General features: G+C 33.1%; 1 protein-coding gene across 4 annotated transcripts in view; it reads right to left on the bottom strand.

Moving 5' to 3' along the window:
- Nucleotides 1-2,501: 2,501 nt before the first annotated feature.
- LOC117100898 (probable tubulin polyglutamylase ttll-15) overlaps nucleotides 2,502-25,343 on the bottom strand; it is a 25,302-nt gene continuing 2,460 nt past the window's right edge. For 2 of the 4 annotated variants that reach the window (XM_033240730.1, XM_033240731.1), the window contains exons 2-13: nucleotides 23,335-23,572; nucleotides 21,888-22,043; nucleotides 20,135-20,254; nucleotides 17,396-17,471; nucleotides 14,875-15,113; nucleotides 11,743-11,821; nucleotides 10,655-10,763; nucleotides 10,303-10,369; nucleotides 8,351-8,478; nucleotides 7,439-7,535; nucleotides 7,119-7,232; nucleotides 2,502-4,783 (exon numbers count right to left, since the gene is read on the bottom strand). In XM_033240730.1, the coding sequence (XP_033096621.1) occupies nucleotides 4,664-4,783; nucleotides 7,119-7,232; nucleotides 7,439-7,535; nucleotides 8,351-8,478; nucleotides 10,303-10,369; nucleotides 10,655-10,763; nucleotides 11,743-11,821; nucleotides 14,875-15,113; nucleotides 17,396-17,471; nucleotides 20,135-20,254; nucleotides 21,888-22,043; nucleotides 23,335-23,544 (1,515 nt within the window). In that variant the 5' untranslated portion in view covers nucleotides 23,545-23,572 and the 3' untranslated portion in view covers nucleotides 2,502-4,663. The remainder of the gene's footprint in view (nucleotides 4,784-7,118; nucleotides 7,233-7,438; nucleotides 7,536-8,350; nucleotides 8,479-10,302; nucleotides 10,370-10,654; nucleotides 10,764-11,742; nucleotides 11,822-14,874; nucleotides 15,114-17,395; nucleotides 17,472-20,134; nucleotides 20,255-21,887; nucleotides 22,044-23,334; nucleotides 23,573-25,343) is intronic. The other 2 variants (XM_033240733.1, XM_033240732.1) reach the window with 1 other exon arrangement.

The following is a 25,343-nucleotide window of genomic DNA, read 5'->3' as shown; positions in this document are numbered from 1 at the left end:
TAGCTATTATTAAAATATCTCATTGAAAAAGTAGCTAATAATAATAACTTACTTGGAATAACACTTTTGTAACAGTGGCACACAACCACGTTACACAAGATTTAACAATCATTAGATAGTCAAATAAAATATATAGCAGCTCAGTCAAACAACAACAATGTAGCCCAATTGTGCATTAAACTTAATACAAACTTATCAGGTTTAATCACCATATATCATTTCTAAGTTTCCATGCCTTAAGCAATGTTAGTTTTGTTAAAGAATATAATTATATTGTATTACTATTTATACCAGGGGTGGGCATAAAAATCGGTCGGAGGGCCAAAGTGAACTTTTGATTTAACACCGAGGGCTGCACCCAAACTTGTTTGTTTTCAGTGAGCTTCCGAAATCCTCCAAGCACTGCTTTTACATCAGTTTATTTTCAGTTTCAATGTTACTTTTTACATATGATTGGTGTTGCACCGTAAAAAACATGTTTTCTAGACAATTTAATCGGCCCGCCGTTTTTAATTCATTGTCGTGGGCCGCAAAAATCACTGATGGGCCGCATGCGGCCCGCAGGCTGCACTTTGCCCCACCATAGAATCAACTTGTAGTTGCACACATATTGGGGACCCGAGTCTTTAATCATTCTACATAATTTTTAATTGCTCAACTCTGCACTTCCTTTTAAGGCAGGAAATATTTAGCTGGTAAAATACCTATTTGTTATACACAGTATTTATGTGATGATTAGTGATTAAAAATAAGCAAATATTGTGTTAAATCTAGAAAAATATACACTTTGAATATTAATAAATTTAGACTGGGATTATGTACTGCACATTTGAATATTGTAATAAAAAACATAAAGAATGTGTAATTTGCTGATCATTTTATTTGTTTATCTGTCTGATTGGGTTTTCTAATGTCAAATATACAGTAATACTGCTTCATCTTGTTTTTACTTGGTAAAAGAAATATAATGAAAATGAAAAAATATTAATATTATGCAGTCACCAGTTGAAGCAAAGCAAAATAATTCACAACCCTGTTTAGATTTTCATTTTTATACTTTATAAAACATTTTTGAATTGTATTCTGTGGCATCAAATTACTAGTACCAGAGGGTAGTTGCCTCACCAATAACTATATAATTGCCAGTCTGCCTCAACCTTGAAGTTTGAAATAAAAACCGTATGGAGGGTGAAGTCACCTAAAAATTTATATTCTGTAGAAAAGTCACCCGGATATCCCACATTTTTATGCAAATTAGTGTCTGAAAAATAAATATTTATGTTAGCATAACCTGACCAATTAGAAATATAGCTGACACTAGATATTTTTCATGATAAAATTAACAAAAACTAAGTTTGTAGACCACAATATTAGGGATTGGCAATTAATTGGATTTATTCGGTGTAAACACTAAGGATAGTCCACGAAAGTCTATAAGACTTATTTCCAGTGGGGTCCTTCTGGTGCTGATTGGGCAGTACACCAGGAGACAATCCCCCACTTTTTTCTGACGAGTGTACTGCGTTCTTTAACGTGCACAAGGGCAGCTGAAATACAAGGAGAGGCAGCAATGGGAATTGAACCGGGAACTTGAGATCTCCATGATTCAGCACACACAGTGGCTACCACCAGATTAGCTCTCTCGAATAAATATCATTATTTTTATTTCGATCCAACGACTTCTGGTTTCTGTGTTCTAATGGATAACATTCTCGCCTTGACAGGTTGCAAGGTTCCTTCATTTCAGTCGTATGAAAAAGTGTCTCTGGCGGGTTTCTATACCTGCAGCTTCTCGCTATCCAGGCAACCCGTTAGACCACAGAGACCTACAGGATACATGCACAGATCTAACTCCCAGGAACTTCATACAACTGAAAAAGCTTGTAGGTCGCAGCTTATTTACTATAATTTCCCAGTGTTTAGTTTTTCTTTTCCATTTAGGAATTGAACTTATATCATTTGATTTGGCTTTTTTTTTTTTTTTAACAGTTCCGTTTTCTTGTGGTTTTAATTTAATTCTAATAATTCTATGTAGTTTCAAACATACAACTGGCAGATGTTAATGGATGGATATTTTATTTAATAATTTGATAAATGTTCAATCAGTTTAATAATAATTGTCAACTTATATAGCGCATAATGTAAAATATCTGTATGTGCTAATTTGAAAACGGGTGGCGCCAGGATTTACCCGACGGGGCCCATGCCACCGACGTGGGCGTGGTCGAGCTTTGATTAAAAGGTTTTGAAAGTGGTCCTGGAGGCGAAGCCCCTGAAAACAATTTAGGGGTTTCAAAGGCTTATTTAATCGATTTTAGAGTCTATTAATATTATGTAGAAAATAATTTTTTTTTCTCCCCGACAGGGGGCCCTGGCACCACCCCTATTTGAAAATACAGTAATTTTATTTATATTTTTGATCTACCTAGGCCTAATTGTTAAATATTTAAGGTAAGGTAGTAAGTATAAGAGTACAGTAAATAAAAACTGACAATACCATGCATGATTTATTTATGTGTTTATTGACACCCCACATTATCATAATTTAATAAATAATAAAACCACATATAACTATTATATATGCATACAAACATACTGTGCATGCATCTATTTATTTGCTTTTACCATATACAGGGTCTACCAAAGTATATTACCTATAGCAAATTGTGACATAACACTGTATAACATTATGTAGAACTATATTTTCAAAACCAGTACTGTATGTCTATCTATAACATTTAGCTGTTGCACATTACAGCAGGAGGAAAACCCCTTTACTTGGTGGTCATTCTTTCAAGTAATATCCTAAACTCCCTGATTTCATCAATCCATCCTTTCTGACTCCCATTCTGACTCGACCAATTGGCATCCAAACCTGCATGTACAGTACTTAATTGTCACACACAGATAGAAAAAAAACCCCTGAAAAGTAAAGACAAAAAGTCATGGTTAATTTGCATTAGCCGTACTAATAAAACCTAATAACCAATTAAACACCACTGTTACTTAAACCATGGGAATTTTTCTAATAGAAAGCTTAGCCGAATTTTTCTAATAGAAAGCATAGCCCACAAAGGCTTTTGTGGCTAAATTCAATTGACAGCTTTGAATTCTGACATCACATAAATATGAACTCAAAATTATACTTGTATCAAAGAGCTATGCAATGACAGCTTCTTATCAGTTGTATGAATCAAATTAAATCAAACTTTATTCGTTCCAATCATAAAATACAATGGGAAAAATCTTCCTTAGACAGAACTTCGATTAAAATAGTTATAAAAACATAAAAAGTATTGCATAAAAAAAGTGCACTTCTTGCATCGCACTCAATAATGCAACTTATTGCTTTCAATGTGACCATTGTATTTCTAAACCACAAAGAACTATTGGTATATTGCAGGTTCAACTACAAGAGCACATCCCTTCACAACACTGATATTTGCCCTCGCATAGTGGAGATATGGTAGGCTACACAGAACTCATTGCCCTGAAAGTATAGCAAGTAACCATATCGAATCAGATTTGCTGCATAGCACCGTGAACATATACAGTATAAATACAATAGTACAATCATAGATATAAAAATAGTAGTATAATATAATATTCTAACATACCAAATAAAAGTTCAACTAGTTTTTAAAAATATGTTTTGTGATAAATATACACTGTATTTCTAGTTAATTATATATTACATGAATATCAGTATAAAATATACTCGGGTACAACAGTTGACATTTTAATGGATAATAATAATAATAATAATAACAGATAACCATCAATGTTTAGTAGATAAATTAGATGGGATGCATGACTTATGTTACCAACATTGTCTATGTTAATGGTTAAGGAACTGAATCATATGTATGTCTGACAAAAGAAAAATTTTTTGTTTCATATTCTTTTCACTAAATTTTTCTTACAAATAATTGGTCACACCTGTGTAATTATAAATTTCTACCTTCTTCCAAATACTTAAAAAAGAAATATATAAAAAAATGTTAAATAAATAATGCTGGTCAACACTATATACAGTACATTATTGTAACAACACACAGTAATACTAATAATAGTTAAAATACAATCTATAAAGCATCTTAGGTGCAATGGTGTGTGACATCTATAGCATATAACAATAGACAAAAGTGTAAAACAAGGTAAAGCAGTGGTAAAATGGTGACAGCAATAGGCTGATACAATAATGCGTTAAAAAGATGAATGATTCAGAAATGGTCCTAAATTGAATTATGATTGAGAAATGTATAACTGCTTATGATACCTAGATCTTTGTTCAATTCCTTGCGCATATAAAGGCTTATAGTACAATAAATATTTAGAATAACTATAGTCTTGTACCTCAGCAGGTTCAGCTGCTGCACCCAATAGTAAATTAATCAATAACCTCGCAGTAATTTTTCAGCATACCCTAGAGACTGTTTTAATAAATTATGTTCGGACAATGTCAATCTACATATGTATATTTTTATTTCAAAAAGGACACCAAAACAATCCACATCTTGTGGACTTGCAGCCAAAATTCATGTGCATTTAGAATTCTGTACCATAAAATTTCAAAAGTTCAAAATATACATACAAAAACACTGTTAAGTAACGGATTAACAATACAAATGAATTTGAAAGATTGAGGTGTGACTGTTTGCATTTAGTAGCACCATGACTCTTCTTGGATACATTTTGAACGATACCATTTCCTCAGAAGTTTGTCGTTAGTTGGTAACCCATCATCCAGAGCATCCTGATACCTCATACTTTCATCTCGAGTCTAGAGGACAGATGAAATCAAAATGTCATAGCAATCAATCCTACCATTTATATCTATGAGTAAAGCACTTATTTTTTAATGTTGAACATTTTAGAATAGACACAATCGGGAACCCTGAACTGGTGGTGACCATGTGACTTCCGTGCGTATAAAGACAAACCACTGCAAGACTGAAGCATGCTCAGAGTGATAACAAAGGCAGAGGAATGCGGTACTGATACAATGAGGAAGACAAAGAATGAGTTTTAATTTTAAATCTTATAATAATTTTAGTAGTGGTGCACACTCTAAAGCTTTGTCTACACTATCAAATTTTATGTGACAAAAAAATGTGATGTGCGCATATATGGGTACAATGACATCATATCACATATTATCAAAGTATATAAAAAAGATTTAACATGTTCCATCACATTTTATGTGACGTTTTTTTTTTTAATGAAATTTGATAGTGTAGACAAAGCTTTAGCTAAATTACATTCATTAATATAGAATGTAATGTAAATGTAAGATCCTAAGAAGGAAGTTCAGATTAGAATTAGAGTAGATCAGAATTTTGAATACATTTTCACCTGAATTTGTGATAATTCGTTATCACGTATAGACCTGTACTATATGCGTGACAAATTTATGATCATGCATGTGTTTTTGCAAAATGCGTGTTTCAACCAAAATCACTTTGAAATGCGGGACCGTCCCGCACGATGCAAGGCGGTTGGTAACTATGCTAAAGATCCTTGTTTAGACGATACTGATCAAAATTTCTTATATAATATTCTACTTGATATTAATATTGTTGAAGATGCAATTACCCTTGCTAAGCCCTGGTCTTTGATAGAATAACAAATGATTTATTAAAAAATGGTGGTCAATGTTGAAAATGGTGGAAATTACACTTTCCCTATTTGAAGATGTATTGTCCCTTGCTAAATACCAAAAAAATCATAAAAATATTTTTTGAAATTAACTTGCCCATTTTGAAGTAACATAAAAGTTATCAACTTAAACATAGAAATTAGTGTATTTAAAAAATGTCTACCCATCAGTTTACAGCGATAAATGATAGAAACACTTAAGTCACTGGAAATGTTTTATTATTTTTATTATAATTTTTGTTTACAAATCAGGGTAAACACTTTATAAATTCAATAATTTTTATGCACAAGTTAATAATTTGTATGCTATTTCATTATGAGCAAGTTTATTTCAAAATTATTTTTTATGATTTTTTGACATTAGCAAGGGACAATACATCTTTTAATTTATTTTTAAAAATGCATTGAGCTTGAGCAATTTCCTCACGAATGGAACAAAAGTATTATTATACCAATATTTGCAAAAATATTTTGGCGAGACAGATTATCAATAATCTGGTTGTCGGGCATGGAGACTGATAAGTTATATAATGAAGTGTACCGTAATATACACCGTAAGCTTTGGTGAAATTGGAAGATTTCTTTGAAATTAACCAATTAATTAAATAAGGATGTGTGCTATCACCAATTATTTATTAGATAGCTTAGATTTTGAAGGTGTGACATTGAAATTTAAACTTTGCTCTAATACATCGCCCCTTAATAGTACAGTTTCTCGATGGTCTGAGGATAAGAATGTCATATGTACTCTTGGCAACACAAATAATGAAGACTTAAGACACTTTCTATTTACTTGTCCCACTCTGCTAAACATTCGTAAACTTGAATGTAAATTAAATAGTTCATAATAATGATGTTTAGGATCAAATTTTGAATGCTTATTAACATTAATGAGAAAAGCTTTGGTGAATTTTTAAAAATTTATGGAAAACGAGCGTGGAGAAAAAGACCTGAACTTAAGCATTTACAAACCTTGTCGTATATTAAGTACTGTATCTGTATTACCAATTAATTTATAGTTAATTAAATTTGTTTACCCATAATTTATCATAGAGTTGATTGATGGTACAGATGGCCCTTCAAAATTAGTGACAAGTGAAGTATGTTGTTCTTGCATTTGTATTCCCTTGTCATGTTTTTTGAGGAGCTACCTGCCTCATCAGCAGCACTATTACTTGTTTTTATTTCCTTACTTAAAAATTTCATGTTTTGTTTAATAATTTTGTTATTTAATATACTTGTAGCTAAGAATTTTAACTTGTTTATTTTGGTTCACTTTGAATGCACAAAATGATTTCTGAGTGCCACTGATCTAAGGAGGGTATATGTTCTAACAAATATTATTATTATTTGATCATGCACTGCTCGTTCGATAATTTTTGATATTGATAACACAGAGATCAGCTTATAGTTGTATGCCATATATAGGCATAAGGTCTAAAATGCTTTTGAATACTCACTAGGGATTCTGGATAAACTCTTTTCATCTGTCGTCGATTCAAATGCTCCAAGAAAGAATCAGACAGGGCATTTCTTACTTCATTATTCAAGCAACGATTGCACAGCTGACATTTCTACAAGCAATAACATTATAAGCACTGAAAAGGTAATGTAGACACTGACAGATCTTGTGGCATGCAAAGATTAAAACAATTTTTTAAAATTTGATTATTTACTCTATAATTTTAAAATTGTATATGCCAAGACAAAATTACTATTATTGTTCTCTGACAGGTACATTCAATTTCCACAAAAAAAAACAAAAAAAAAAAAAACATACCACTTCATGGCAGCCTTTGCATTCCTCACTGGAGCAGGCCTCTGGATCTGTCTGAATATCCCGCAAACTCACCCTCATTAATTCTTGGTCTTCAGTACTAAAAAAGATACACATTATATAATATAAATAGTAAAATAATGGTAGAAACCATGCTTGAATATATAATGTAAAGATCATATTTGGTATAGCCTATCAACAAATAAAGTTCTTTATCTGTTGCCTGGTACTTTTTCAAAAAACCGATAAATGCCCTCACAAAGTGGGGTTGATCTGCACTGAAGCATTCTCTAGACATCACAGCTGTTATTGTATTAAAGGTGAAATATATAAATAATCAAGTAATGGTACAAACAGTACTTGAAAGTTATCTTAAATTATTTTAGAGAAGTGTTGGCCTTCTTTGCAGCCTTGGCTCATCTTCATGTCATTAGCTAACACTAGTAAAAATCTTGGTTTCCCCTTTGGAAATCCAAAATTAGAACATCAACATCTTTACCCATGTATTGGTTTGACAGATTTATCCTGTCTAGAACCATGTTGATGACTTGAAATTCATTCATTCATTTAAATATTTCAAAATTTCCTAATTGATAATGTTTTCTAGGACTTTATACGCTCTAATTAAGAGACTAATTAGTTGTCTTGGCCACTGATCATTTTTTACAAACGGGTACTACCAGCCAGCATGGTTGTCTATTTATTTTCTGTCTAGGTCTCTTAACTTTTTTTTTAACTTCAGAAAATGTTTACACTCGGTCGTGGCCTCGGACTTAAATACTTAGCTACATTAGTCAACAATTTTAATAGTGAAACTCCTTTAAGTATACTCTTCTGGTTTGCTCAGTTTGCTATTAAATTGACCAAACTTTGTTCAATCGAACACATTAAGACAATAAACAAATGCATTACTACCTTAATTTCAAACTAACAGGAATGTTCCGTGCAACATCTACGACACTCAATGTGTTGTAAATAACTTGTTGATAAAGAAGTTTATTCGCAGCAAAATGACCGGTGGATAGGTTAGGAGACATGTTGACCTGCAAAGAAACAATTACAAAATTTATATAGGAGTATTTAGTATTTAGGGACGTACTGTGTATTCGGTACGATATCACATCAGGTAGGGCAAAACATCACTCCTACGATTATTTCCTGACGCAACTTCATATCTTTATAATTACAAAATAATTACTAAATAAATTTTAAAGATAAATATAATCATTATATTAAAAAATGTAATTTAAGTATTATATATTACATTTTTATAATACAACAAAGATTTAATAAAATTATCTAATAATTGATTCATCATTGCATAATTTAAATGATTATTTGAATCGATAACTTCATTTAAATAATGCACTTTATTATGCCTCATTAATGTACACATAAGACGTCCTTGCTTGCTTCATTCAACTTTCTGTAAATGTCATTCAATGTGTTAAGTGCAAGCCATCACTTTGTAATTTACCAATTGGTATGATAAAAGTAATACTTTATATATTACCCATTACAAATCATTTTTGATATTTTTAAATAGAAAATATATTTAAAATACATTGTCAGTATTGAAGCCTATCTCAGTTATAAGCGCTTAATCTTTATTTGTGGCAAAGACAAGCCAAACCAGTCACTCGTCGCAAAATTGATTTTGTGTTATTAATACAGTGTTAGAGAGTAAAATAATAGCTATGAAATGGTAAAAAAAAATCATTCAAATCGGACATTTCCTTATGAAGTTACAAGCGTTTAACCACACAGCTGTTTAAAGAACAATATATGAGAATTCAGCCTTTAAAGTTTATGATTTCAGGCATTTCTCATGCAGAAACTATCTTTAAATCCTTAAAAAGTGTTGTTTTAACATTGAAAATGGGGAAAATAACAGCATAGAATGGTGTGAAGATATATAAAGGTTAGTTTAGTGCAAAAAAATAGATTTTTTAAAATTTGACATTTTAGCATGTTTTGGCCATTTTCTCTTAAACATGATTTGCGACGTGTGACTGGTTTGGCTTGTCTTTGCCACATTTAACATTTACCGAATATGATGTATAAATTTTTAAAAACAACTAAGATGTGCCACTTGCTCCATTCCGAATGACAATACCGGTATGTAGCTAGTTTCACATAAAGATTTATATTTATCTATATTCACATAACATTTACATACTTGGTTAGTATGTATTGCAATCATAATTATGATCATTCTTTTCTATAAAAACTCTATTTCATGTTAAATAAAGAGTACCAATCTGACAAGATCTTTTCCTAGTATTACTTTAAAAATTCTGCTGAACATATTCTATGACTGCTAATAGTACACTCAGTAAAGTAAAGAATTATTTATTGCTGCGAAGCAGCCAATTCATATTCTTGACAGCAATTTGACCTCTGAAAGGTCATTGTTTGTCAAAAAACAAGGGCCTAAGACGACTGAAAAGCGGAGTTTCCTTCTTTCGTTCTGCCGGGTAAAATCAATTACTCTAGGCGACGTTTGTAGACTAACCTACACTTACCAACGTCCGCATGTCGCGACGCTCGAGTAGGTTTCCAATTTCTACATTTAATCGGCCCATGTCTCAGCCAAAATATTTTGAGGCCAATATTATTTACGAACCCAGTTAAACTTATTTACTACCCTATTTCAGCGTGCTAATTATTACATTTAGGTGAGGCTTGTTGTAGACTGGCATACATGGTACCAACGCTCGTTTTTACTATGTTTCTACATCAGCTATATATGCAGTTGAACTTCGCAGCACTTCACTTGCAATTTACAATTTCTAGTTATAGGCTTATATTAATTTGATTACATTTGTTTAACTTTGGATACTACATTAATAAAACATTATTTTTACCTCCATCAAGTACAAATTTAAATCTTCATCAAGAACAAAGTCAAACCGGGTCAGCTCAAAGAAGATACTATAAATAGAAAGAAAAATATTAGCTATTATGAAGTGTTTATGCTGCTGGCTATTACGAAGTTTTTATGCTGCTGCCTAAAACACTAATTTGCCTATCCTTAAAGTTAAGGTTGGAGTGCACCCTCACTAATCATCAAAACAATACTTTGTAAACGAATAGGCATTTTATCGGCTAAACACTGCCCAGATATTACAATAAAGAGTCATTAAAATGTAATTTTTTATGAACTATTAACTTTCAATCAATAAAAGTTTGACTAAAAATATGATACTCTTGACCTACTTCTTATGTTGGTACTTTTCCAATGATTGCCTTAGTTGTGGGAGCTTGCTAAGAAAAACTTTCCGAATGGCATCTTCTATCTGCCTGTCTACTTTGGTGGGATCTAAATCTAGAGTCAAAAAGAGTGAAAGTTTGTTCTAAAATAGATTTGCAACTTATTCTGTTATGTTTTCCTTTTTAGTATTTCCTTATTCAGATGAATTTTCTGATCTTTGTGCCCTATCTTTATGTCACCATTTTTTAATGCCTTCCTTCTTTTGTTGCCTTATATATTTTTTTGTGGTCCATGGGTTGTTGTTTGGGTAAATCTTAACTATCGAAGAGAGTCTGATGTATAACTGGATGCGGTGGTCATTTCATTGCTCTCCGCTGGTCAAGCATGAACAGGAGCCACCTATTAAAGCTGATTGGGGGTACTGATTCCACCATATGAAAAATATGTAATAATGTCCATACACATACCAAAACTGCAAAATTGCCAGCATGATCAGCTCCCTCTTAATATTAAAGGTATGCAAATAATAGGACTTTATTGGAGCAGTGTCCTACTTGCATTAAGTGGCGTAACAGCTATAAGCTCTCGCTGGCTAAAGCCAGAGGCCCTGGATCCTCAAAGGGCCCCAGCAAATTCAAATATTTTTTTTTACAAATAAATAACCAAGTGATTGGGACATTTATATTATCATCACTATCGCCAGTCTATGTTTTGTTAAAATAAACTTCCAAAAAAATATTTTGATTTTAATTGGCTTGTTTTGTTTGGTATTTACTGTAATATGTTGAGTAGTAATACCATAGTTAAAATTAAGTATGCTTTTTGGGGTAAAATCATGTTACATAAACTTACATGCAAAAAATGCATTAAAATAAGTCATAGAAACCTAAAAATATCAGAGCGACTTGGGAAGTGGCCTCTGTCGCCCACAATGACTAGGCTCCCGGCTTAAAGTCAACATTTTGCTGAAGTTGACTTATTTGATAGTATAATTAGTAATTCAAATTACTAATTATTAATTTTTTATTAATTCAAATTTAACTTTTTATTTGATATTACTTTAAGTAAATGTATTTAAACAGGGAAACGTTACCTTCTGATCTCATGTGTGCATACAGGGATTCCTTGTGTGAGAATTTCATATCAATGTAGTATTTCTGCAGTGATGGCATCTAATAATGAATAACAATATAATTATGGTATCATCAGCGAAAATTGTAAATTGATATTATGAACTTATTAATCTTCAGAAATATAACTGGAATATGTAATAATAATAAGTTGCTGCTGCAGCTGTTGTTATTTTTATAATTTTAGTCTCAGCACCATGCTTTATAAAGCAAAACCTAACAGCAACTTGTAAATTTTCCTTTATAAACAATAAATTCAAGGCACAATATTGATTTAGTTTAGTTTTTCATAGATAACATGTAGGCTTCATAGTACATCATTTTCTGTCTTGCAAAGGATGCATATGATTCTTTAAAAATACTAGAGTAATTTTAAACATCTGATTGTTTTGGGAGCTAGTTGTAGTATAAACATTTAACCTTGTTGTTTGAACAGCAAACAACAAGTCCTGCATCAACCACTGATGTGGGATTTTGCAAGGCCACAAACAAAAGGACCCAACTAATGAGTAATTGAGGGACCTGCTAAAAAGCTTGAAATTTAAACATTATAGGCCAACTTTACATTGCATAATATTACTTGTTTAACACTTAACATCACATGCCCATGTGCAGGGGTGAGAGAAATATAATATCAGTAAATCAATCCATGAAATTAATTCATAATTCTTTACATTATATGATTTGGTTAATGATTAAAATTTTAAAAAATTGGTCTATTTATGATGGTACTAGGTTTTCTGATGTTTGGAAGCAAGCAAATGTTTGTCCTGTTCACAAGGAGGAGAGGTTCCCATTAAAGCTCATTACTAATTACAGCCTTGTTTCCTTGCTTCATTTCTTTTTAACCATATTTTACCGATTTTTCCAAAGCTTTTTGACTGCATTCTCACAAACAACACATTGCAGAATAAAGAAAATTGGCATTAATGGTCCCCTTCTTAAGTTAATAATTATTTTTTGAATCGCAGTCAGTGTGTAGTTATTGATGGTTTTGTTCAGTTTGGAAATCTGTTCCTTCTGCAGGTGTCTCCCAAAGGTCTATTCTGGGTCCACTCTTTTTTAATTTATTCATTAATGACCTTCCTAATTTTGTCAATAACTCCTACTGCCTTATGTATGCTGATGACCTGAAGTTGTTGTCGGCTCCGAGGGGGACGCCAAGGAAGATCTCAACTTTTTTGTTGCATGCAGTGGGCACTGGGGATTGTCTCTAAATGTCTCCAAGTTTGTTAAGCATATTGACCATATAAAGGAAACAGAATGCTTGGTGTGAGTCAGCCAGTGTAATTCCTCATGGAGAAATACTGACAATTTGGATAATGGCAAATATCTTCTAATTTACAGAACTGAATTATATAATTTGTCATTGTATACTCTGTTACCTCTAGTTGAAACACCTTCAGCAATGAAATAAGAAAATTCTGTTTCAATTCCTATTTTTAAGAAGGTTAATACTAAATATTATGATACTGGATCCAAAATATTAATGAAATCCATAGAAGGATCAGACTTGGTTTTAGTAGCTTTAACTCTCATTTATATTCTGAAGGTTCAAAGACTAATCCAACTTGTGCTTGTCGAAATACAGTAGAAGCCCTCCTCTGGGACATCCCTATTCAGGGACACCCCTATTAAGGGGACACTTTTCTGTTAAATAAGAGGAAATATATCTTTTAAAACTACGGCCAACCCCAGAGGACACCCCAATTACAGGGATGGGGACACATTTTTTTATTGTATCAAAACAACAACAGTAGTCATAAAATAAGAAACAAATCTTGTGCATCCAATAGAAAGCTCAATATTTAAAAAATAAATACAATGTGTCATTAACATGGCTGAATGAATCTAGTAACAATAATTTATAAATTGATCTTATTTTACATTCCAAATTGTTGTGCTTTCCATTAATAATAGATCTGTTGAGGTCTCCTTAATAGAGGTTCTACTGTAGTATACAAACCATTACTTTTCTTTTCATTATTTTATGTGTGTCCTCTTTTTGTCATTCCAAGAACAAAAGTTATTCACAGAAATTAAAAATCTTTTTCCAACTATCCTTGTCCTTTAATTTCTCCAAGGGCCTGTTTTTGCTGCCAAATATGCTGTATATGTACAGTATTTTTTCTTTGCAGCATAAATGGGGCTCATAAAAATATACCGTATTTTTCCCCATTATTTTTATGGAATTATTCCGGTATTTTGCAAAAATACCTATAAAAGTACCGTATTTTGTATGACCCCTAACATGAGGTCAAGAGCCAACAGAACAAGACACTGGTTGTGTTTTGATTTTTCTGTCAGCTTGTCAAAATAGATGAAACCAAAATTACAACGTTCTTTAAAGAAACCATGTTTATCGAGAAGAAGAAAACTCACTACACATGTCAATCCAAACTTCCGTCTCACGAAAGGCATTTTGGGTAATAAAGCTACCTTTTAAACAAGACCACCAAAAAATACTTTTAGCAGAAACGGCGCATTGGATTTCAGAAACCGCATTTTATATGGTATACTTAATACCGTATTTTTAGGAAAAGCAGCAGAAACAGGCCCCTAAGATACAGGTTTTTATTACATGACATGTTGCTTCAGTATAAATGTGTTTAATTTCTCTTTTAGCTGTGATCTTTTGTTTGATCTTAATGTTAATTCCAGTAATTTGCGTTCTTGTCCTGTTTTTAATGTCCCTTTTAGTAGGGTTGATGGACTCTCCGGACTGTGGGGATTTACCTTATATTAATAGGCCCTTTTCTTGGGGTATCGGACTCCTTATTGCAAATTTTCCGGAGATGGAATGCTGGAAGTTTTTTTTAATTTTTAATTTCCTACCCTTCCCACTTTGCTAATTGCATTCTATCATTTTTACAAAACAAGGCCTATCATAGTTGATGTTGAAAACCAAGGCTCCATATAAAAACTACTTAACCAGCATCAATTTGACTCAGTAAAATTATGTGTACAGTTCTTGTGTTTACAACCCTGGTCTATACAAACACACACAAAGAAATATATAAGAAAAGGTCAAAGGCCAAACCTGTCTATTAGAAAGATTACAACTTCCATAGTAATAAAAAAGTGAAATATCTAACCTTCCAAGTTGGAGTATAATCATCAGTAACCACATAAGTATTGACATCATCGAATTTGTCCATGACATACTCTTTGCCACAGTAACGTATAAGGCAGTCACCTGAGTAGAAGTACACCCTCAGAGGATCCACAGATGCGACCACAGTGTAGATCCCTATATCAAACTTTTTTCCATCAACCAAGTACGGATTTTGAATAAATTCTTGTACGAATGTGTTATCTGCACTGAAGTCTAGTTCTATCAATATAAAACAAGATAATCTGAGATTCAAACCCTCGCCCTATTGCACCATATCTACGTACTGAAAAAATAAATATGTACATTGTAGCCTTTTCCCCAATATTTAATTGATATTATGAAATATGATCTGATAACTATGCTTTTACACATATAACATTATGTACTTATATTATATTATATATAATTTATTATATATTCTATTATATATAATTATAAATATATATATATATATATGTATATTTTTTTTTTCTTTGTTTATGTTGTAAATTTTTTTAATTTTGGGTTTTTTTTAACTGTATAACTATTTTTGTAATACTTTCATTGTAAATTTCTTAAATTTTGGTGTTTTTTAACTGTATACAGTTGCTATTTTTGTAATACATTCATATACAGCCTTTTGGCTGGCTGTCTGTAATTTTTTTTATCTAAATCTGAATAAAGACCTTGAATACTATACATATTCTATTATATATATACATTATATATATATATATATATATATATATAAAGCGAGGTTCAGCGGTAGCTTTGATCAGACATTTTATTACTACTTAGTTTCATACCACACACATGGTGTGACACTCTTCAGATAAAATTGTCTAACCCCCAATTTCCTTGTCACGCTGCCAGACTCTGGAATAATCTTCCAAGTGAGCTTATGGACATTTCTGATCCCAATATTTTCAAATGGGCACTCATGACTCACTTGTCTGCCTAGTATTTCCAATTGTTTGTTTTTTCCAAGTGCTGTGTCTATTGTACTGCATGTGTTGTGTTTTGCTTTTGTTAATTGTTTTGTGAGGCACTTGTGATTTCTGTTTAATGCTGTATTACATGCTGCCTTGAGTTTTTTCCTGAACTATGAGATTTGGCGTGCACTTTATAACCGTAAGGAAAAGGCACAATATAAATGCCCATACCAGTACCAATTCACTTATTGACAAGTTGAAAATAAACTAGAATGGTGTTTACAAGGCACACACCAACCAACATTATATGTGGCAAGAGTACAGAAGCATTTCAAACTACACATGCTGTTTGGGGATGGGACTTGTGCAAAGTTTTTCCTTCGTAAAAACTCTCCAAATTATGACAACCATAATTTCTCATTGCCAGTCTACCTCATTAGTACATCTGGGTATGCCCACTCATGCACTCATGAAGGAGAAGCTGGCAAAGAATCTTGTGTTGTTTACTCTGCACTTTAATAGCAATAATTTTCATCAGAGACACATTATGGCTTCATGTATCAACAAAGCCCTTTTGGGTCAGGGTGCTAGATTGACGATCCTATAGGTAGGACCTCTTTGGGGCCCCTGGGGTTTGGAACCCTGCGTTATGCCACTGTACGTTTGCACGTATATATTATAAGATTGTTGATTATTGTTCTTTGAATTTTGTGAATGTTGCTTTTTGTATTCAGCTTATCTTTTTGTTAGTTTTACTCAATTCAGGGAAATGCTGCAATGTCAGTTTTAATTTTCAAACTTAACCAGAATGAATATATGAACTTGCCCTCTATGTATTTTCTGTGGAAAGTTGGAATATAAACAAATGGAGACGTGCTGAGTACACATGTGTATGAGAAGGGTTTATTTACTAACATTTTGGCAAACAGGATGGCAAACATACTAACACCACCTTTCTTTCTACAAAATAACGGCACATGCTCCACAACAAATATAATGAATAATTATGTTTTTAAATTACAATATGACTTTGGGAGCAACATAGTACACAAACAAGCTGGTTGGTAAATTTGCAATGACTGCAGAGTTATTACCTAATATTTAGAAAAAAAAAAAAATATCAAACAATAGCCACATTCGGCCTGCCTGAAATGCCTCCGAGGTACTTTGAACCAGGGCCATCCCTGTTCTAGAGTAAATTAAACCTGATTTAGAATGAAAGTACAGTAAAAGGAATAGAACATATAGCGGTACAACAAAAAGGGTGTATAGTGTGCATTTCTTACAGGTTTACCTAATTCACACACATTTTGGGTTATGAGAGTAAACCAATGATAATGTAACTAAGCTTTAGAACATTATTAGTTTAGTACATAGGCATAGTGGGCAGCCTGGCAGCCGTGCAAGGTACTAAAAAGTTCTCATGTCTATAGCAAAATGAAACGCTCCAAGAAGAACGCATGACGCACTGCTGACGATAGGTCTTTATAATGCTAATCCCTATGCATGGTCCATGGGTATATGCATCAACTAAGTATAAGAGGCTTCCTAAAATGAAAACTTAGATGAGATTTCAAAAGCAATTCCTACCTTCCACATTTCTTACATGTATACCACGATGGTTATTGCTTTTCTGAACCCATAATTTCTCAGGATGCTCCTTTACCTAACAGATGAAAACAGAATAGTTGAATTAATATCGCAGATACAGCCACATGACGAATTGGCTTTTTTTTACATTACCATAAAATTTAGGGATTTTAACACCATTTGAGGTGTTATTGGATGTTATTTTATGTGTGGATTAGATTAGGACAATAATATTCAATAAGAAAGGTATGTTCACACACCGCGTAAGACTGGCATACAGTAGCCTACGCCAGCGTAAGCTAATCCACAGATTAAAATTCCAAAGTGTTCACATGAACGGCGTTCACTATAATATTATTAACGCTGAAAAACCGAAAGGTCCACTGATTAATCTCAGATAAGAAAGTATAATACATACTCCAAGTATTGAAATACACGCCATCGTGTTGGGATTCAATATTTCGACATTAATTATGTCATCATCAGGAAATCAATCATTATTAACGCTTGTGTTAAACTAGTAATAGTAATATAGGCCTATGGGGGAATAGTTTTTGGTTTTAAATAATGAACCAATGTTTAACTATAAAAAAAAAAATGATAAACTAGTTTACGTAGTAAAACATCTACTATTACTGTATTTTAAATGAAAAATTTCACTTCAGATTTCTTAGCTAGATTGTAATATAATTCTTGGTGTTGCAGGTTTTATAGACAATCTAAATAGATTAAAATATCTTACAAAACACAACCAACACATCATATACATTGTAAACCAAGTAAAATGTAATAGAAATTTTTTTTTTTAACCCCTTTAACATTTCAATTATATAGAGCACGGGAAAGTAACTAATCTATTGCAAAACTAATTGTGATTGGTCAAAATCATTCAAGCATCACTGTGGTGTTATCGCCGTGGCGTTAACTAATCTGGGGTCTGCAGGTAGCGTTAATAATGCCATGGAGGAGGCATCGTGGATTAATAACACCACTGCCTAGTTCACACACAAAGACAAAATTTCTTTAGCTAGGTTCATATGGGATTATAGCCAGATGAAGTAGCTGATCTACTTGCCAAGTTAATTGGATTAAATCCACTAATCGCGTTCGACGTTAAGGTTAGAGCGAGATATGTTGACTACCAGAAATTCGGAAAACACATCATTAATAACTGTTGATTTTCGCGCGACTAGTTTATGCTAGATCGAGACTATAGGCGTAAGCTAGGCCTAGGTCTCAGCGGTTGATTAGACTGACCGAGGAGTCCAGCTGGAGGGTTTACACTGGGTTTTCGCCCAAGTATTTCGTTTAGCACGTGGTAGTGTGGGCATGACGATTTCGGGTCATCCCTTACATTGGCCGACCCCTTGCCCGTCCCACGAATAAAAACGCCTCTCACAGCCTTGTGGTCTACTCTTAGATTTTTCAACTTTGTCACAACAATTGCCGATGTTATGCTATTGTTGCCTAAGTCCCGCGTTCTCTCTGCTATCCTTTCGTGGACACCAGCCTTCTGACGGTACAATTTATCTTCAAATTTTCGGCGATTTCTGGCTCCCTCCAGATATCTATTAAGTCACATTCCTGCGCATACGTCCAGAGATGGCGTTTCTTTACTGACTTTTCGGCCATCATTTGCAAAATAAGACTTGTTGAAATTAAAGTACACAGATCAGGGAGACTGCATCAATTCTGAATGGTGTTTATGATAGTAACTAAAAAACACGCTAACCAGCAAGCATGGAAGGTCACTTTGCTTCAATTTGATTGGTGTATTCGTGACCTGTTGCCTACCGCTGTTTAATTGTTTACTCGCTTTAGGCTGGATTAAGAAGTTAGTCGACATAAATTTACACGACGGGCTTAGTGGCCTTCATCTCGCCATACTTGAGTGGTCATAATCAAATTTATGGCGAGATCTTCTAGCTCATCCACTAAAATTATCTCGCCATAGTTGGATATGAATGGGGCTTTTGAGACTAATTAACAGCCACTGCCTTAAAGCACTCTGTAGGGGATCTATTCACACCTGATTAAAAAGTCTTGAGGGCTAACACATTGAGAATAATGATAGTTGTCCCATCTATCAAGAAGAGCTCACTGAGGTTAAAGTTTGTGCAAAATATGTTTGAGTTATTCTGTGGTCCCAGAAACTTGCCACAAAGGGCCTAAATTTGATGAGCCTACAAAGGGCCTAAATTTGATGAGCCTACAAAGTTCAACATTTGATTTTTTACAGGTGGGTTCCTAGATTATAACTCTTAGTTCAAGAAAAAAATTATGGTTCAGGATGGTAAAAATTGTGATTGTAGACCATAATGTTTCTAGGAACTGCTATCATAATAACATTAAATGATCTGCAAATACTACAATTAGTCCGACACAGCCACACATTAATTGTTATTTCACCATGCAAACACTGATGTAATAAGTTAATATTCATAAATTTAGATGGAAAATATCCCCAAAAAATTATAAAAATCATTTTTGAAATCAACTTGTTCATTTTGAATTAGCATACAAATGATCAAATTAAAAAGAGGAATTAGTGTATTTACCAATAATATAGATTCAATAATTTCTATGCTCATGTTAAAAATGTGTATGTCACTGCAAAATGAGCAGGCTGATTTCAAGTTATATTTTACAATTTTTTTTTTGTCATTTTCTGGGGACAATACATGTTTAACAAAAATTCTGCATATAAAATTTTAAAGAAAGGTTCCAGCACTGACTTACATATTGTTTGAAAGAAAACTTTTGTTGTGGCATTTGAAAGGCTTTTGGAATGTACTCGATATCAGACAAAACTAAAGTTACTTTGTTTGTTATAAATCCAGAGCCAGGAATATGGTTCACCTGTGAAAAAAAAAAATTGTAAATTATCACGATCATAAATCTTGGGGTTCTTTTTCAATATCAATTGTTGTGGAAGTCATTTAGGAATTTAACTTTTGAGGTTTGTGCGCTTTTCTCTTATTTTTTTAACTAAATTTTAAGTAATTTCAGACAACTTTGAGATACTTTGTGGTGTTTCTCATCTTTTGTTAATAACTTCAAATGTTTGTAGTTTTCCCCCAGTGTTTTCTTGCTTTCTAAATGTGAAGCTTTCAGAACAGGTCAGGTAAGTGGATGCATGCTCACAAACTCACATGATAGTATGATGCAGAATAGCTTTTGTCCCTGCCTAATGCATTGAGTAGGCATACTACTGGTGGACTGCCAAAGAAAACAGTCTTAGGCCTATTCCAAGTCTTGAGAGGTAGCCCCTTCATTTAATTACACCACACACATTCTAAAAATACTAATAAAATTATACAAACTGACATATTATTAACATAATTTAAATGTTGTTGTTATTATTAAATTATGTTAATAATATTTTGGTTTGTATTATTAACATAATTTAATAATGAAAGCAGTTCTGATATTAATTGGTGTTTTGGATGGTTCTATTAAGACTGTATGAATGCCACTTGAATGTAAATTACTTCATATGGAACTGACAGTTCCATTGTATTGTAGGCCAATGTTATTTTTGTTCCAGATAATGTCGGATCATGCAAATGCATTGCCATTATCAATGAATTGAATTTTCACCTGTGTATTCCTTAAATAATATTCTTCTTCAATTAGTTAATATAATTATAACTTGGGTGTTATTTTTTCAAATGATTTAACTTTTAATTCGCATATTTTGGAAACATGCTGCAAAGCAAATTGGTTGTTAAGTTAAATTCATAGGACTTGTTTTAATAATTGCGATCAATTTACATTAAAAGCATTATATTGTGCAATTGTTAGGAGCAAACTTGACTATGCTAGTCAGATATGGGTAAAATAAAAGAAACAAATATGAACGAAAAAAACAAAAAAGGTCTTAAACTTTTTTATGCGTATTGTATCTCTTTTTTTATGCGTATTGGGGGGGGGGGGGGGGGGGGGGCTAGCGGTTGATGGAGTCTGTGTCTGTGCTACCTGATCCCTACCTGCCTTAAATTTTGTTAAATGTTTTATAAATATTTTTACGTGATTGCAATTTTTGTAAGGGATTTGAAATTGAATAAAGAAAGAAAGATATCCACTACGATTTAATAGTATGTTGTGAAAATCAGTGATTTAATTCTTTCAGGGGTTTTTTGTTTGGTTTTTTTTTGTAATCCTATGAGCCCAGTCTGTTCCTTCTCCATTTCTAGTTGTGTATTTGCAGAATGTGAGATTATTTAAAGTATCTAAACCATTTTTTATCAGGCTCTAAAGTAAACCTCTGCCACTAATACCGTATGCAATTCTTCAACACTAAATTGAGTTTCCTTTACTTCGACGATTACTAATTACTGGTAAAATTAAATTGAACCTATTTGTACTCTGTTTCCTCATTGACCTATGAGTCTTATTAATAGGTCCATGGTTTCAACCTTTTTATTGCATTGTTATTTTTATTAATTTTTATTTGCAATTGAAAAAAATATAAGAATAAAATATGTCCAACCTTTTGGTGTGACCTCATCTTGGATATCTTATCTTGGAGTTCAGTGAATGGATAGTCATGTGACCATAAGACATCCCATTCCGAGTCTGGTCCACCTTTGCTGTAGCCTATCCGATCAAAAACAGCCATAACATGGTCTAGGTAGCCAGTATGCAGCTAAATATTTATTAACAATCAAAAAACAAAACAGAATACAGAACTTTTATTGGTCTTGTGAAAGTGAAAACACAGTACAAGAAATTACTTCGTTGTTGGCAAACCACATACAAAACTACAGTTATCAAGAAAATATTTCATAATAGTCCAATCCTACTTGCATATATTTTTTACCTTTTCGCATAAAAAAAAATTAAGGCTCGTTCGAGCAAAAAATCCCAACCCCATTCTGTTAAATTTACCGGTAAATCGCACTGAGCTCCATTTGAGCAAGGTTTAACTAACATTAAATACCGTGTTATGAGACTACTCAGGAAGAAAACTTCAAAGGTCATCAAATGCAAATGAGAAACACTTATCCCATCAATCCATTGTTTGTTTACTTTCTACTGCTGCTATACTCAACCCATGCACGTACCCCACAGCGCGGCACGAGGGAACAACATCCAAGCTCAACAACATATAAACGCTTACAAAAATTCACACGCACGCTAGTTTATTCAAGATAGTTTCTCTGAATAATGGTAAATCTACAGATCGAATGCGTAGCTATGCTACAAGCCACCATTATGGCTACAATGATGTGATGTTATGTTGATGGATTTAGTATCCAATCCAAATTTAATTTCGTCGTGCAAGTGAGGTGGAGAAGGAGAGCATGAAGACAGCTGCTGCCAGCCTGGTCCATAACCCTATAGAACTTCGCGTGCTGGATTGTGGACAAATATTTGGAAAACAATTATGTTGATTTATTGTCGCCTCCGGCTCGATGGTCATCCCATACACGGTATTCTACTCAGCAATTTGGTGGTCAAAATTGTTGCGGAAAATCTAGATGGTAAGGTAATTAGACGAGAGTTTGAGCAGTTTTAAAATGTAAGTACTGGTGAATTACATAGTAAATCACACAGACATTTTTTCGCTTGAAAAGGCCCTTAGTGATTGATGTAGATCAGAACTTCACCAGACGTTAATATCTTAAATTACAAATGGAAACAACATCCCCATCTGATCTACTGCCAAATTTCTAAGACTTGCTACACACCTGACCCTGCAACTGTACTGAACATGCGCCCAGAGGTGCTCCCAGTTGCCTTGTTATACATTGTAAAGTATTGTAAACCAAACTTACTAAATTTGAAAATCATTGCTTCAGCCTTGAGATGTCCCTTTTCAAGTTAAAAAATTTATAATGGAAACTATGTAAAAATTTATATAGAATTTTCATATAATTTTCCATATATTGTTGAATAACTCAATATATGGATTCAGTAGCCAAAGAACTACTTACATGTCTGGCATTGATCCAATATATGGGTTTGTTACTTTCTACCAGAGACTGCGGTTCAAAGATCTCTGAATGCTGGTTCTTCATATGTATCCTCTGCATAACGTGAAGCTCATGAACATTCCATAGTGTTATTATCACACCTATAATTAGGGCAGTGATACAAAGGTACAAAAGCTGAGTAGAAAAGCGAGACTGTTTAGCAGGCTTCATCGGTGGGCCTTTTACTAGCAAAGTATATCTGAAATTATGACAAGATTTAATATACATGTTACGAGATACATTTTGATGTAAAGAAGCTTGTTGATGGGCACTCAGACAGTTCCTAGCAGTAAGCAAATTATGTCAAACAGCTAATAATCAAGGGATGACACACCTGTACCACATATAATATAATATATTGTATCATGCCTCAAATATCTGAACACCATATCGGGGAAACAGAACAAACGCTACACAAACGGATTAATATGAAATCTCATATACAGTAAGACATCAGCAAGACAAACCTGTTGGACTACATTTCAACCTCCCAGAACATACAGTACGCGATCTCAAAGTAGCAGTGCTACAGAAAATGATCTTCAAAAACAGATTTGATAGAATGATCAAACAACAAAAAATGATTCAAAAATTTGTATAAACAAAGGTCTGAACCGAGACTGTGGAGTCCTCTCACACTATTAAGCAGATTATTCCTTCGAAATAACTTTATCATACTCTTTTTTTCAATAGCTGTGTTTCATTTGTATTATACTGTACTCTCGTTGTTATTATCATGATCATAGATAGTTGTATTTTTTACCATTGCCAATGATGCTATATTATTTTATATCATATTCTATTATATTAATTAGCATTAAGCTTTATTTATAATATCGTTTTCTGTTACATGATTTTGTTATGCTACTTTATCAGTCTATTACCATCACCTATTTTTTACTTAATATCACTTTTATTTGAAAAGTTAACACAATGATTTAATAATTTATTTAGTGATTAAACTACATACTGTGCTGTTGTAGAAAATTAAATTATGTTTAATAAAAAATAAAAAAACAAAATTATAAATTAAGTAGTGCCGTGGTGAACTTGGGGGAATCCCCGTGGCTTGGAGGCCCTACAGTCAGCCTCTAGGTAAAAGCTAGGGCATAGGACTCCCCCAGGCCTTTTAGGGCTATGCCTACCTCTACGCCTAGGTACCGTACCCATGCAACCCGTACGCACAAACCGTACCCAAATTTTGGTCAACCCGTACCCAGAATTTTAGTCAACCCATACCCATCTTTGATCAAACCGTACCCATCATTGGTCAAACCGTACCCAAGTTTGATGAACAATATTATTTACTCTATAGAACATTACACAAATTATATTGTCTATTTAGATTATTAATATCATGTATTATGAACGCCTAACTTACCGATTAGAAAATGTATTCTAATATCTTTGATAGGATGCATTTAATCAAGAAATTTATGATCGCCGAAGAAGCCGAACACGCAAGTTGGGGGCGCTACATATTATGGCTCCATTCGTAGTGTCGTTATTTGTTTTCACGTATAATTAAGAAGTTATAATTTTAGATTATTATTGTTTTAGGCCTACGTATAGTTAAGAAGTTATAATTTTAAATTAGTATTGTTAGGTCTATGTATATGTATGGAAAATGATGTAACGTATCAATTATAATCAAAATATCCGTCTTAAACGCATATGTACTGATCATGATGATTTTCAACGACGAGCTACAGAAATGATCTCATTTTTCAAGGATAGAGGATATCCTACTCACATAACTGATAATTCTTTAAAACGTATTGCGCACATGACTCAAGATGAAGCTCTACAACCCCGTATGCATGTTGACGCTGATCGAATACCCATCATCCTGACTTACCATCCTACGACTACCAAAATCTTCACCATTTTAAAGAATAATTTCGATATACTTTTATCAGATGAAACCACAAGTGCGATCTTCCAATCTCCTCCACTTCGTTCATATAGAA

The sequence above is a fragment of the Anneissia japonica genome, unplaced genomic scaffold, assembly GCF_011630105.1.
Source record: "Anneissia japonica isolate Jap-2015-1 unplaced genomic scaffold, ASM1163010v1 scaffold287858_len863314_cov180, whole genome shotgun sequence".
Lineage (NCBI taxonomy): Eukaryota > Metazoa > Echinodermata > Crinoidea > Comatulida > Comatulidae > Anneissia > Anneissia japonica.
This window is presented reverse-complemented; position numbering and strand designations above follow the sequence as displayed.